Source organism: Lactuca serriola, chromosome 4 (genome assembly GCF_051521515.1).
Source record: "Lactuca serriola cultivar US96UC23 chromosome 4, Lser_US96UC23_V15, whole genome shotgun sequence".
Lineage (NCBI taxonomy): Eukaryota > Viridiplantae > Streptophyta > Magnoliopsida > Asterales > Asteraceae > Lactuca > Lactuca serriola.
Genome location: NC_136411.1, coordinates 361,587,756 through 361,600,654, shown reverse-complemented (window position 1 = coordinate 361,600,654; position 12,899 = coordinate 361,587,756). Strand labels below are relative to the sequence as shown.

The following is a 12,899-nucleotide window of genomic DNA, read 5'->3' as shown; positions in this document are numbered from 1 at the left end:
ACATTAAAAGACAAACTCTCTCTCTCTCTCTCTCTCTCTCTCTCTCTATATATATATATATATATATATATATATATATATATATATATATATATATATATATATATATATATATATATATATATATATATATATATATATATATATATGGGATACCTTGTTGCTACTCCTCATTTTATAATCTTACCCTTGTAACTACCTTTCATTAGAGGGTATGAATAAATGAAAAGGGGATAAGAATAAATGAAATATTTTTTATAGATTGTTGGTTTGGTTTGGTTGTCAATGAGGTTATGATCTAGACTAACATGAGAGAGTTTATTAGTATATTTTGAGTAGCTTAAATTTCCTATTTTTTGGCAATCTTTTTAAATAGCCTAAGACCAACTCCAATCGATCTTTATAACACCATTTTAAAAGCCACTTTTATTCTACTTAACTTTCAAAAGTCACACCATTTTTATATTGGCTTTTTTTAACACCAAATATTGAGGTAAAATGTAAAAGCCTCTAAAAAAAATTATTTCAGAAGTTGGTTGGAATAAAATTATTAAAATAATATTAAATAATCACTATCTCAATATTTATGGTTAAAGAAGCTCTAACACATTAAAAAAAATAGTTGTGTGAATTACTTATGCATAAGACCAACCATTATTTTTTCGGAAATCTCGACCGGTTTTAAAATGCCTCCTTAACAAAAAATATTTTACAACTAATCAACTTTGAAAAGCTAATAATAATTATTTTAACTTTTGTTGATGAAAATATTTAATGCCTTGGTATTTTGTGAACATCGCAACATTTAACCCAAATCCTATTCATGGAATGGTTTTTAATGGTTTTTGTCCTATAATTCAAAATGGGTTCCACCAATTGTATCGTATTAGAAACCCTAAAACCTAAAATATTTACCACTCTTGAATTTTTTCCAATGTCTAGTCCAAATCATGAGGTGGTGGACCCAAATATCCGACAACCCGTATCACATATCGGATCACAACCCGACATCCACACGAGGGTCACGTCAACGTCAAATCATACGACGATAATCTCCTTATTCTCGAATGTCTTTTCTCTACTTTCCTTCTCAACCATCCGATTACTTCATCAGATCAAATCCAACCGTCCAACACCTTGAGTACACCACTTTCTCCTGTTCCGTTTCCCATCTGATCATAGCCTATCAACAGGGTGCTACAATGTACCCCGCGTATCTTAGCATCAACCCCAAACAACTTTCAAAATAAATAGCGGGCGGAAGAGGAAGCGAAGCGGTTTACTAGGGTTTTAAGTTCTCTTTCGTGTTGTTTGAAGCTTTTGTGAAAAGAAAGAAAAAAAATGGCGAATCCGCGGTGTTATTTGGATATAAGCATCGGAGGTGAGCTTGAAGGGAGATTGGTTGTGGAGCTATACAAAGACATTGTTCCCAAAACTGCTGAGAATTTTAGGGCTCTTTGTACTGGAGAGAAGGGGATTGGTCCTAACACTGGTGTTCCCCTCCATCTGAAGGTATAATCTTGTTCATCAACACTTGATAACCTTTCTATCTGTTTACTATATATGATTCTGTATTTTTCGCAAATATGTTTGATTTCATATTTTTTTTTACCTATGATTGGTTGTTTGTAGTTTTAGTTTTCTCAGAAACCTGATTCTATCTCTTCTACTAGCTGTTCAGTTGAAAATCGTATGTGTTTTGCAAGTTTTATGTCCTTCACTCAATGAGTTTCCTTGCGTTTCAACAAGCTAATCGAATATTTTGATTTTCTCTTTGTTAGGGTTCCTCAAATTCGTATGAATTATATGAATGAAAGCCTCTTTCCAGTTTGACAAGCAAGAGACTTTCTTTTGAACTTTTTTATGCTAATTTCTAATCTAATCAATGTCTGTCATCTTTCAAACTGTAAGTGCAACTTGATGTCATGTAAAGCTTGTATAGGCTTAATCCCAAGTTCATTCATATAATTCATACATGCCTTATGTTCCTTTTCTAGCAAATCAACCAATCCTACATCAAAACTCACAAAATCAAACATATTCATGAAAAACAGAGAACCAAATACAATAAACAAACAATTACACACATATCTAAGGTGAACATCATTATCTTATTGTCTGATCATAACTTGCAGGGATCATGTTTCCATCGTGTGATCAAAGGTTTCATGATTCAAGGAGGTGATATATCTGCTCGAAATGGCACAGGAGGAGAATCAATCTATGGTTTAAAATTTGAAGATGAGAATTTCGAATTGAAACATGAAAGAAAAGGAATGCTATCAATGGCCAATTCTGGTCCAAACACAAATGGCTCTCAATTTTTCATCACAACCACACGTACATCTCATCTAGATGGAAAGCATGTAGTTTTTGGTAGAGTTATAAAAGGAATGGGAGTTGTTAGATCAGTTGAGCATACTACAACTGTAGAAAACGACTTACCTATTCAAGAAGTTGTTATACAAGATTGTGGGGAGCTTCTAGAAGGAGAAGATGATGGTGTTTGTGACTTTTTTAAAGATGGTGATACTTATCCTGATTGGCCACTTGATCTTGATGTTAAGCCTGAAGAAGTTTCATGGTGGATGACTGCTGTTGATGCCATTAAAGCTTTTGGGAATGAACAGTTTAAGGTAATCTAAATTTTATTACTTGGATAATGTAATTTTGTATATTCTTTAGGGTTAATTGATAAAAAGACACAACATTATACAACCTAAACTTTATCTTTCTATAATTCTACAATCTAAATTAAAAGTTTAACATAACTTTCTGTTTTTGCCCTTTTATTGTTTAAAGGGTTTCATCTCATAGTAAAATTAATAATTCTTTTCCAAAAATGTTGTCAAAATATTGATTTTTATACAGATAAGTGTAAAATGTTATTTGCATAAAAGATGCAACATTTTGACCCCTTTATAAAAAATGACATTTTTTGTGGTTGTTTTTGCATTTTGTAGAAGCAAGATTACAAAAATGCCCTTAGGAAGTATCGTAAGGCTTTGCGTTACTTGGACATATGCTGGGAGAAGGAAGATATTGATGAAGGTGAATATAATGAGAAATTTTTATTTATTATTTATTTAATAGTAAATTGATACATATTATATTATGTTCTTTTGATTTTTCAGGGAAAACTGATTCTTTAAGGAAGACAAAATCACAGATCTTCACAAACAGTTCTGTAAGTTGCTAAAAAGACAATTTAAACAAGAAAATATTCTATAAAAATATAATTAAAGAAGGGTATAAAGTGGATTATTAATTTTTTTATTTTATTTTAGGCTTGCAAATTGAAACTTGGAGATTTGAAAGGAGCTTTATTGGATGCTGACTTTGCACTTCGTGAAATGGATGATAATGTGAAAGCTCTTTTTCGTCAAGGCCAGGTTGTTATATTTATATATCAATCTATCTATTTATTTATAATTTATAAATTATAATTAAAGTTCATTTTAACCAATTGTAAATATAAAATATTTTTTTTTTACATAACAAACAGGCAAGTATGGCACTCAATGACATTGATTCAGCTGTTGAAAGTTTCAAGAAAGCACTGGTGTTGGAACCTAATGATGGTAAATTTAATTTACCATTTTAATTGTTAATAATATAAGTATTATTATTGTTAGTAAGGGTAAAAAAGTAAAATACACATCTTATCTGATGCTTTTTATGTTTTTGGTTAATTCAGGTGGAATAAAGAAAGAGCTAGCTGCAGCTAAGAAGAGGGTATGTCCTTTCTCTCTCAAATTTCAATTTCAAAAAGATAAATTTTGTTTTTTACTTAAATTTATATTTTAATGTGTATTCAGATTGCTGATAGGAGGGATCAAGAAAAGAAAGCATTTGCCAGAATGTTCAAGTAATTCCACAAAAATTTAACTGTAAGTATTATTTTTATACCAATATATATTTAAGAATTAACCTTCGGTTAAAAATTACCATCTTACCCTTTGTAAATATCTTATTTCAGGATTCCGGAAACATGTTCTCAGATCTAGCAAGTAATTCAGTGATACAAAAAATTTTGTCCTTGATTCAAACCAATTATTGCTTATTGATGAATGTGATTTGAATGTTATATGATGATTTTTATATTAAAAAAAAATGAAAATGGAATTTGGACAGTATAATGATTAATGATTAAATGATTAATGAAATCCTATGTTATTAGAAAAAAGACGTTACAAGATTGATTGATCTGGTAGAATAAAGACAAAAAAGACCAATGGAAGAAACCTTAATTTGTACAACGGCGACGTTTTCTTTCTGCACAAAGTTGTCTGGCGAAATGTGTTAAAGCTTCAGCGTTTGTTCCTGCGCCTTTAACCTCTAAGAATTTGCCTGATTCAACGTCTAATCTTGACACGTTTTTTTGCAACAGTTTTTTCCCAATATTTTCTAAAGCTTTCATGTTCTCCATTGTTGAAATATCCACTGAAGTTTGGTCCCCTGTCAAGTTCTCTTCCTGCCATTATTAACATAATTAATTCTAATAGAAATGGGTAGTATTAATAATATTCGTTTTTCATAAAAAAGCAAAAAAGGATTTGGAATTTTGGATTGAAATTAAGAAGACTACCTGAATGCGTAGATAATTCTTTTCGGCGTTCAAGGCTCTGAAAAGAGTTGACACGTGGATATCAACCATGTCTGAGCTGGCATCACTGTAAATATGTAGAATTGGGGTGGACCCATTATCGAAAATCCACCTCAGCAAACCCCATCTTGCGGCTTTTTGTGCTGTATATCTTTCGGTGAATTTTTGCATGCCGGTTCCAAGTGAAAGAACAAGCATCCTTTTGGCATCAACGTGGTTCGAAGTTGCACCCGCGAATCTGTATTTCCCCATCAACACTTCCTTATGTATATGCGTCAAGGCAAGTTGCGTCTGTCAATTATCAGTTGTTTGTCGTTTAAATAATACTTACATTATCACTTTTTATATAAATTCCTACAAATAAAAAAAAATATTTTTTTTACTTAATTTAAAGGATTTGTACTTTCAGTTAACAATCTTTTTTGTCCTAAAATCTTAGAATAGTTTCATAAATAATGAGCCTCTTTGATATGATTAAGGATAAATTGCAGTAGAATGTAAGGTATTTCACTTTTCTTTTACCAACATTAGCACTATACATTATTGTTTAATCAATAATAACAATGTACTTAGATTACTGTATATAATAACTCATACATAGCAATTGAAGTAAATTGCCAATATTGGCAAGGAAATGTAAGAACGTTGATTTTATGGAGGGCAAAATGAAAATATGTTACTATTGTTTTAAAAAATAGAGTACATTGTTATTGTTGATAAATTAATAACTCATGCATTACACGAATGGTCCGTATGGTTTGGGGTAATTTGCATTCTTGGACTCTAACTTATTTTTTTTATCTCGGAAAGTCTCTACTATTTGTTTTTGTTACGCGCTTGGTCCCTGTCTTACCTAAAAAGACTATTATTAAAATAGGGAAAAATGGTGGGGTAGATAAGGTAAGGTGAGGGGGATGAGGTTGGGGGTGTGTTTATTTAAATAAATTAAAAAATCAAGGGCAAGATAGATTTTTTTAGGTAAAACAGGGACCAAACGCGTAACAAAAATAAACAGTAGGGACCTTTGGAGTTAAAAAAACAAGTTAGGGACCAAATATGCAAATTACCCTAAACCATAGGGATTCTTGTAATTTGCTCTATTGTTTATAAATCAAAACATTGCCCATCTTGATATCAAGGGTAAAGTACGATTGCTGTTCTTTGCAATTTTTCCATATGATTACAAAACCATATTATTAAAGAGAAGTAATTTCTATTATCAAACAAAACTATTTAAGAGGTTTTTTGCATTAAAGATATAGACGACTTTAACCCATTTTATGTATTATAAATATCATGCTATTATTCGTAAAAAGTAAAAATACCACTTTTATGGCACTAATAATTGTAAAAACGTTTTTATTATATGTTAATTTCCTAAGTTAGTGTCCAGGGTAAATTATGTTGTCCTTTGATTCTTTGAATATAGCTGATTTTTACAGTTTTGGTCACAAAATGTTTTCTCTTGTCATTTTGGTATTTATTTGAGTTTTTTTTGTAATGGTGTTGGTCCATTTCACTATATTTTTTGGACCAAAACTATTATAATTAAAAACTAAAACCAGTTATTTTAATTAGAAAAGACACCGAAAATATCATAAAAACTTCAAAAGAAAAAAAATTACAAAAGAAAACATTGAAAAAAATTATCTATAACTTTGGACAAAAAATGAAATTTACTCAAATCAAAATGCATCTGTAATCAGAACATAAAAAATTGTAGAAGAAAAAGAGAAACAATAATTACCGGATTATTTGCAGCAACTCCACCATCGATGAGATCGAAAGTGTGTTTGGTTCCATCGGTATCTCTAGTCTCAAAATAATACGGCGGAAAATACGTCGGAGCCGCTGCAGTGCTGATGCATACATCCGCTAATTGCGCATCTTTCCAGGCAATTTCTTTTGCCTAAACGAATCAAACTGAAACTCGTTATCATTAAAATTCCAAACCCTAACGAAGACCAATTCGATGAATTGAGTAGTTATATAGCTTACTTGAGCTGTGGAGAAGATGGTAGGTTGAAGATGCTTGATATCGAAAGCAGGTATAACAATGTCTGTTAAAGTCTGTTTAATTGTCATATTTCGTAATAGCGTCTTGGTTAATGATCGGATGTATTTTCCGTCGTACTTTGGTCCGGCGACCTCACCAAACATGCCCGCTACCGAGTTCAGGAACTTGATTCGACTACAATGGTAAAACTTAATTTAGATCTATACAAGTATTTGCTTTTTATTTTCATGGTATTTAATCGGGTTAATTTTAGAAATAGATGATAATAAAATGTTAGGGTTGTTTGGATGTGTGTTTTGAAACTGACTTTACAAGTAACAAAATCATATAATCCGCTATGGTAGAGCATTTTATAAGAGATAGTGTTTGGATATATTTTATATTTGTTATTGAAGTTGTGATAATTAGGTAAGAAGTTTATAAAAGATTAATAAAAAATGGTAATTTTACGTTAAAATATGTAAACTCATATTATGACAATTTACTTTCTATCGACTATAAAAATATTTTTAGAATTTTTCCTCGTTGGGAAAATGTTTCTAAAATAAGATAAAAATAGTGATAAGTCGGCGATTAAAATATTTTAACTGATCGGTTTTGTTGAAGTTGGTATGAAACTGATTATTTGATCCATCAACTTTCAAAAAATCTTAAAAAATACATCGATTTATCCAAACACTAAAAATTGATTATTACAAATTTAAATTGTAATAATCAGATAACCAGTTTCATAACACACTTCAAAACACCCTCTTATCATGAACTACAAAAGTAGTTGAAGGTGTTTACCCATCGCAGGCTTCATGTTGAGTAGAAAATTTTTCACTAATTATCGTATCATCATCATCGCTGTATTTGATTCGAAAAAGATAATGAAAACAATGTTTCAATCAAAACAACACCATTTAAAAAAAAAAATCATCGAAATTCACCTTAGTTGAGGAAATATTTTAGGCGAATGTTGAAAGTAGAATCCATTAATGTCTCTCGCAGCATAAAGCGGGCGATTTCTATAATCAGGAGCTGTAAGCATCGTCGTCATCAACCCTCCGGTGCTTGTTCCAGCAATCACATCAAAATAATCTGCAAGTCGCGCATTTGGTCCATCTATTTCCTATCTCAAAACAACAAATCCAATATAAAAAAACTCTAACATATATAAATAAACAACAACAAAAACAATAACAATAGATCTGGAAATATATAATATACATTTACCTGAAGTTTGGATTCAAGAAATGCAAGGATTGTACTGGGAATGAGGCCACGAACACCACCACCATCGATGCTAAGAATGGTGCAATAGTTTGCCAACCCCACATTAGTTGGTCTATCGGTTCCTTTATTCGACTTGATGGGTACGATAATGGTAATGATTAATATCCAGATGATTACAAGATTGGTGTTATTCATTGATTTGATCGACAGATCGTTTTGTGAATCCGATACCTATAAACATAAAAGATCAATTGGAGAAATGGAAGATTAGGAGGGATGAGTTTCTATAAAGTTTCAAGAAATCTTTGTGTGTTCGTATGATGGATGAGTTTTGAATTTCTGACTTTTGTTTAGAATAAGTTCTTGTTCTTCCATTGTGAAAGTTAGGGTATTGTAGACTTTTTACTTTGGGACTCATTTCGAATTTTCCTAAGAATGTCCAAAAACAGCAAAACTGAGAAAAGACAGGAGGACCATTGAGCTCCACATAAATGGGTATACATATAAATTACTAATGTGTGATATATGTTGTGTAGAATATTAAAAAAAAAAGAGAGAGAGAGAAACATGTAGAAACACTAATAAATTTTGACTTACCATAGTAGGTAAATTTGTAATTCACTTTAACTTATTTACAAAATTACATAAATGGTCCTTATGGTTATTCAGATTTGTAGTTTTCATCCCCAGCTTTTTTTTTTCGTTACACAGACTTCCTATGGTTTTGATTTTCTGTATAGTTGGTCCCTAAACTAGGCAAAAAAAACTTTAATACCCTTTTAAATTAATTTATATTTGGACAAAACTGAAAAAATGTTTGATGGGATATGCATTTTTTTTTCAAGTTTTGGTCTAAACATTAGCATTTTTAGATTGATGGTCATTGTGACCATCTTTTGTGTGATTTTGATTCCCCCGATAATTAAAATGGCTATTATATCCTTTTATTTTTATTTTTACATTTTTAATATTTATTTTAATATTTTAATAATTAAAAAAAATAAAAGAGGGCGCATACATATCTCTCTCTCTCTCCCTCTCTCTCTCTCTCTCTCTCTCTCTCAAAAACACATACATACATGCACTTTCTAAAAATAGAAAACATATAACCTAATCCCACCGTCTTCTCCTTCCCCATAACCATCTTTCTCCTTAGTTTGCAGAAACCACCTTCGACCTCTTTCCATAACTATCAGCCTTTGCCATCAATGCCATTGTTAGACGCCTCCATAGTCGCGACTCCCAATTTCATATATGATTTGGTTTTGAATCTAGTGAAAAACACACGAACGCGATTAGAGGAAGACAATGGGTTTAGACCCACCCCCATCATCGAGCCATCTTCTCCCCTTACCCTTCCTTCGTATTGTGTAAGTGCTAAAAAAATACTAAATAAAAATTTTATTTTTCAATAACCAAAACCATTCATTCATTCATCCAAAAGATAATTAGAGTATAAAAGTATTATCAAAACATCAGTGTAAGATCATAAAACAAATATTGCAAAAAACTCTAATGGATGCAATGCGATCAAGTCGAGCCCTTCCCTTTTGAAATCAGAAGTACCTGAAACATTTAAACATTAAATCGTAAGCACAAAGCTTAGCGAGTTACCTAAAATATTGTTGGATTAGGTGTCTAGACCCATAATTATAATTGGTATGTACTTGTTCTGATGTAACATGACCCTTTTGGGTTGCCTTCACCATAACAACTTGACATGATGACTTTGGAGAGAGAGAGGTTATTTAATGATTTATTAATATATTATAAAAATAATATATTAATATGAAATCATATTATTTAATTAATATTTAATCAGAAATTAATTTGGTATTAATTTTGGGATTAAAGGAACTGATTAAAAGTACGGGGAATGATATTGCAAATCAATGATAGTTGCAGTGGACTCCCTTTGTATGGGTTGGACAAAATCTATAGGAGGCCCTATAAAAATCGTCCAAGGCCTTCCAGAAGGAAGGTTCATGGGCTGCTTGGAGCCTAAGTAAGGAATTAGGGTTTTATCAGGAAACCCTAGCAGCCACAAGTATATAAAGACCCTTACACCTCTTGAAATTGGCTACTGCTTCACAGAAGAGAAACCCTAGCCTAATTTTTCCCCTCTCCCACTCATCCCTTGCTCTTGGTGTTTGTAATTCCATTAGAGGTGCAACGCGTGAGGCACTCAAGCTTTCGAGAGTCAAGATCATCATTGGATTACTTGTTATTACGAGATAACAAGATAGGTAACAATCAAACCCTAATTTTCGTATTAATTTCGAAAATTGTATGCTAGTTTAGGGTTATTGCTTTGGAAATTCTTTTTGCATGTATAACTAGAGAAAAACTTAGATCCGAAGCAATTAGGGTTGCATGAACACATATGAATGTTGTTATGCTCAAAACCCAACAGTGGTATCAGAGCCTAGGATGTTTTTCTGTTATATTTGATGCAATAGTGATTTATCCAAACCAGAAAATCAAGCAGATTCACAATCTGCTAGATGAACTCGAAGAGTTGACTCGTCAATTAGTTTATTTTCCGAATTTTTGATCTATTTTGGATTAGGATAATTACCATAACTCGTTTTTATCTCCAAAAAATCGATTTTATTGAATGGTAATCCGATTTCCTTATCAAAATAGATAGATTTGGTCAAACTTTAAGATAATGTCTAATTATATGATTAATTAGTTATTTAAAATTTGAACTATTAATTTTGAAAAGTTTCAAATTGCACCCTCAAAGTTGTGGAATTTAAAATTTAATTAAAAGTTTAATTTTGAATATTAAATTCTAAAATCCTAGTATTTTAAAAGTTTAAAATACAACCCTTATATTATTATAATATTAAAAGATTAATACTTATATATATATATATATATATATATATATATATATATATATATATATATATATATAAGTCGGTTCTAGTGAAAATGAGAAGTAGATGTGAAAAAGAAAAGAACCTATAGTAATGAAGCACGTAGTAGTTTTTTTTCCCGGTGAGGAAACTCTTTATTTATTATTTTTTATATATTATTTTAGTTTAAAGGTTAAATTTGTAATTGTTTGATGGAGGTTATCTAATATTTTCACAACCGGCGGCGTATGTTGGGGAGTTAGTTGACGCGACTTTGGTTGATCTCATATATCCACCGCCTCCTCCTCGATGTTTCCTCCATATACACGTGTATATCACCGCCTGTGTTTTATCGGCTTCTTCTTTTCCTCTGGTTATGCGGTTCTTCCACCGTCTCAACCACCAACCGATTGTGTATGTTTTGATTGACTGGGAATAAACCAACATATAGAGATCGGAAGGCTTCGAGAGGAAGGCAAGAAGAAGCGACATGGTATCACATAGTCTAATTTTCCCTAAATCCCATCTTTTAAACTCAAAGAACATGGCGACTGAGCAGAATCATAATGAAAAATCCTCATAAATGTCGATTGCAAAGAAAGGGTTTCAACAGTTCAGCTACAACAACATCCTTTAAGAACAAAGGTATTGTCTCTTCTCGATTTCCTATTGTTGTTTTTTGAATTCACAAATTGGGTTTTGTTATATTGAACTGCTTTTAGTTTGATATCTCTCATCGACTTCTTCTTTTCCTCTGGTTATGCTTGATGGAACTCGCACTATAAAGCTCTTAAAGGTCTTCGATTCATTCACAATTCTCCCTTTACCCTTTTACTCATACCGAAGAAGGTCACATAATCCCTAACGTTTGTATATATTCCTTTCTATTTATTTCTAATTTTAATTCCTTTGAATTTGTTTTCCACTTCTCAGTTGCAGGCCAACTATTTGATGGAATGCCTAATTGAGACATACATAAGAACATTTGATTTTAAGGTCATTTAATTAAGCTTCTCTGAATTCACAAGTCCATAGTTCCATCAAACAATTTGGTTATATCGATGTGCTTAATCTTTTTGAGGTAAACTACACATGTATTTGTCTCAATTTTTTGGACATTTCTCATGAATTTTGTGGGATGGATCACAATTTTAAGGTAATTTATTCTGGAGGTATTATTAAATGAGTCTTGATTGCATCAGCTTCTCTTTGATTCCAAACCAAATGGATGTTACCACACAGCCGTCAACCCAGCTGGAATTGCTTTCTAGAACCAATCTCCTGGTCTTTCGATCGCTATTCGAATGTCTGGACCAGTAGAAATGTTACAACTTCTTAACCTCTTTATTCTTTATGTAAGTGGTATGAAGATATAAAAGATTGCTCTGGGAATAACTGATAGCATCATGTTATTTTCAAGTTCACTTACAATACCACTACTATTCTTTTCTTCAGGTAATTCCATTCGACAACAAAGGACAACTCAAAGAAGCTTTTCAACATCAGGTTTGAAGAACTTCAAGTTTTGGATATCAAATTTCTCTATGATTGTGCAAAGCTTACCATTGTTGTTCTTTATCAGGTTAGCTTCTTTAAGAGGTTTTTGTAACTCTCAATCAGAGATGGGTCCCTTCAAACGAACAGGTAAAAATTTGAATATTCTGATTGAGTGTATTTTCCAATTAAAGAAACTTCACTTTAAAAAAAAACAATTACTAACATGTTAGTTTCTATTTCAATTTTTTGGGCAGGGATGACTATCAACCTGAGGAAAATTTATGCTAAATCGTTTTCTATTAAAATGATAAAGGTACCACTTTTTGTTTTTTCTTTTGTCCTCAATTTAATAAAAATTACCTGAAGTTAAAGTTGGATCCTCTTCTTTGTACATGTAATTTCAATATTGTAAAAGTTACAATTTTGGCTACTCTATTTTTGTATTTGAGGCAAGAAATACAAATATATTACCCTTGATTTGGATGCTATAATATAAAAAGTAGGTTGTTGTTTTTGCATTTTCCCTTTTCATGAAAAAATAATAAATGCAATTAATAACAACAATCTTTTAGTCAATTTTCTATTTTACCAACATACTTTTGTTTCTTCTTATTATAGGTGCACTTTCTATGTTAATTTTAGGGAAAATTGGCAGAATTAACACCTTGATTTTATTTATTTATTTATTTATTTATTA

General features: G+C 31.3%; 2 protein-coding genes across 3 annotated transcripts; one reads left to right on the top strand and one right to left on the bottom strand.

Moving 5' to 3' along the window:
• Nucleotides 1-1,242: 1,242 nt before the first annotated feature.
• Nucleotides 1,243-4,092, top strand: LOC145097631 (peptidyl-prolyl cis-trans isomerase CYP40-like). The gene is made up of 9 exons (XM_079035237.1): nucleotides 1,243-1,512; nucleotides 2,136-2,636; nucleotides 2,964-3,051; nucleotides 3,135-3,187; nucleotides 3,288-3,392; nucleotides 3,506-3,581; nucleotides 3,698-3,735; nucleotides 3,819-3,890; nucleotides 3,980-4,092. Exons 1-8 carry the CDS (start codon nucleotides 1,342-1,344, stop codon nucleotides 3,870-3,872), a joined length of 1,086 nt encoding a protein of 361 aa, XP_078891363.1. The 5' UTR covers nucleotides 1,243-1,341; the 3' UTR covers nucleotides 3,873-3,890; nucleotides 3,980-4,092.
• A 47-nt stretch (nucleotides 4,093-4,139) lies between these two features.
• Nucleotides 4,140-8,228, bottom strand: LOC145097630 (patatin-like protein 2). 2 transcript variants are annotated; one of them, XM_079035234.1, is made up of 7 exons: nucleotides 7,842-8,228; nucleotides 7,556-7,737; nucleotides 7,413-7,472; nucleotides 6,605-6,797; nucleotides 6,354-6,515; nucleotides 4,589-4,897; nucleotides 4,140-4,474 (listed from the first exon to the last, which is right to left on the bottom strand). In XM_079035234.1, the coding sequence occupies exons 1-7, from the start codon at nucleotides 8,034-8,036 to the stop codon at nucleotides 4,247-4,249; spliced, it is 1,329 nt and encodes a 442-aa protein (XP_078891360.1). In that variant the 5' UTR covers nucleotides 8,037-8,228; the 3' UTR covers nucleotides 4,140-4,246. The 2 variants fall into 2 exon arrangements, with proteins under 2 accessions (XP_078891360.1, XP_078891362.1); XM_079035236.1 differs by lacking the exon at nucleotides 7,413-7,472.
• Nucleotides 8,229-12,899: the final 4,671 nt, after the last annotated feature.

Excerpts from the sequence above, each read along its gene's own strand:
- LOC145097631 (XM_079035237.1), top strand. The coding sequence starts at position 1,342 with ATGGCGAATCCGCGGTGTTATTTGGATATAAGCATCGGAGGTGAGCTT. Across the intron at positions 3,052-3,134 it reads GAAGGAAGATATTGATGAAG|GGAAAACTGATTCTTTAAGG; the intron begins GTGAATATAATG and ends TTGATTTTTCAG. Across the intron at positions 3,188-3,287 it reads AGATCTTCACAAACAGTTCT|GCTTGCAAATTGAAACTTGG; the intron begins GTAAGTTGCTAA and ends ATTTTATTTTAG.
- LOC145097630 (XM_079035234.1), bottom strand. The coding sequence starts at position 8,036 with ATGAATAACACCAATCTTGTAATCATCTGGATATTAATCATTACCATT. Across the intron at positions 6,798-7,412 it reads CAACATGAAGCCTGCGATGG|TCGAATCAAGTTCCTGAACT; the intron begins GTAAACACCTTC and ends TTACCATTGTAG. Across the intron at positions 4,898-6,353 it reads GAGTTGCTGCAAATAATCCG|ACGCAACTTGCCTTGACGCA; the intron begins GTAATTATTGTT and ends GATAATTGACAG.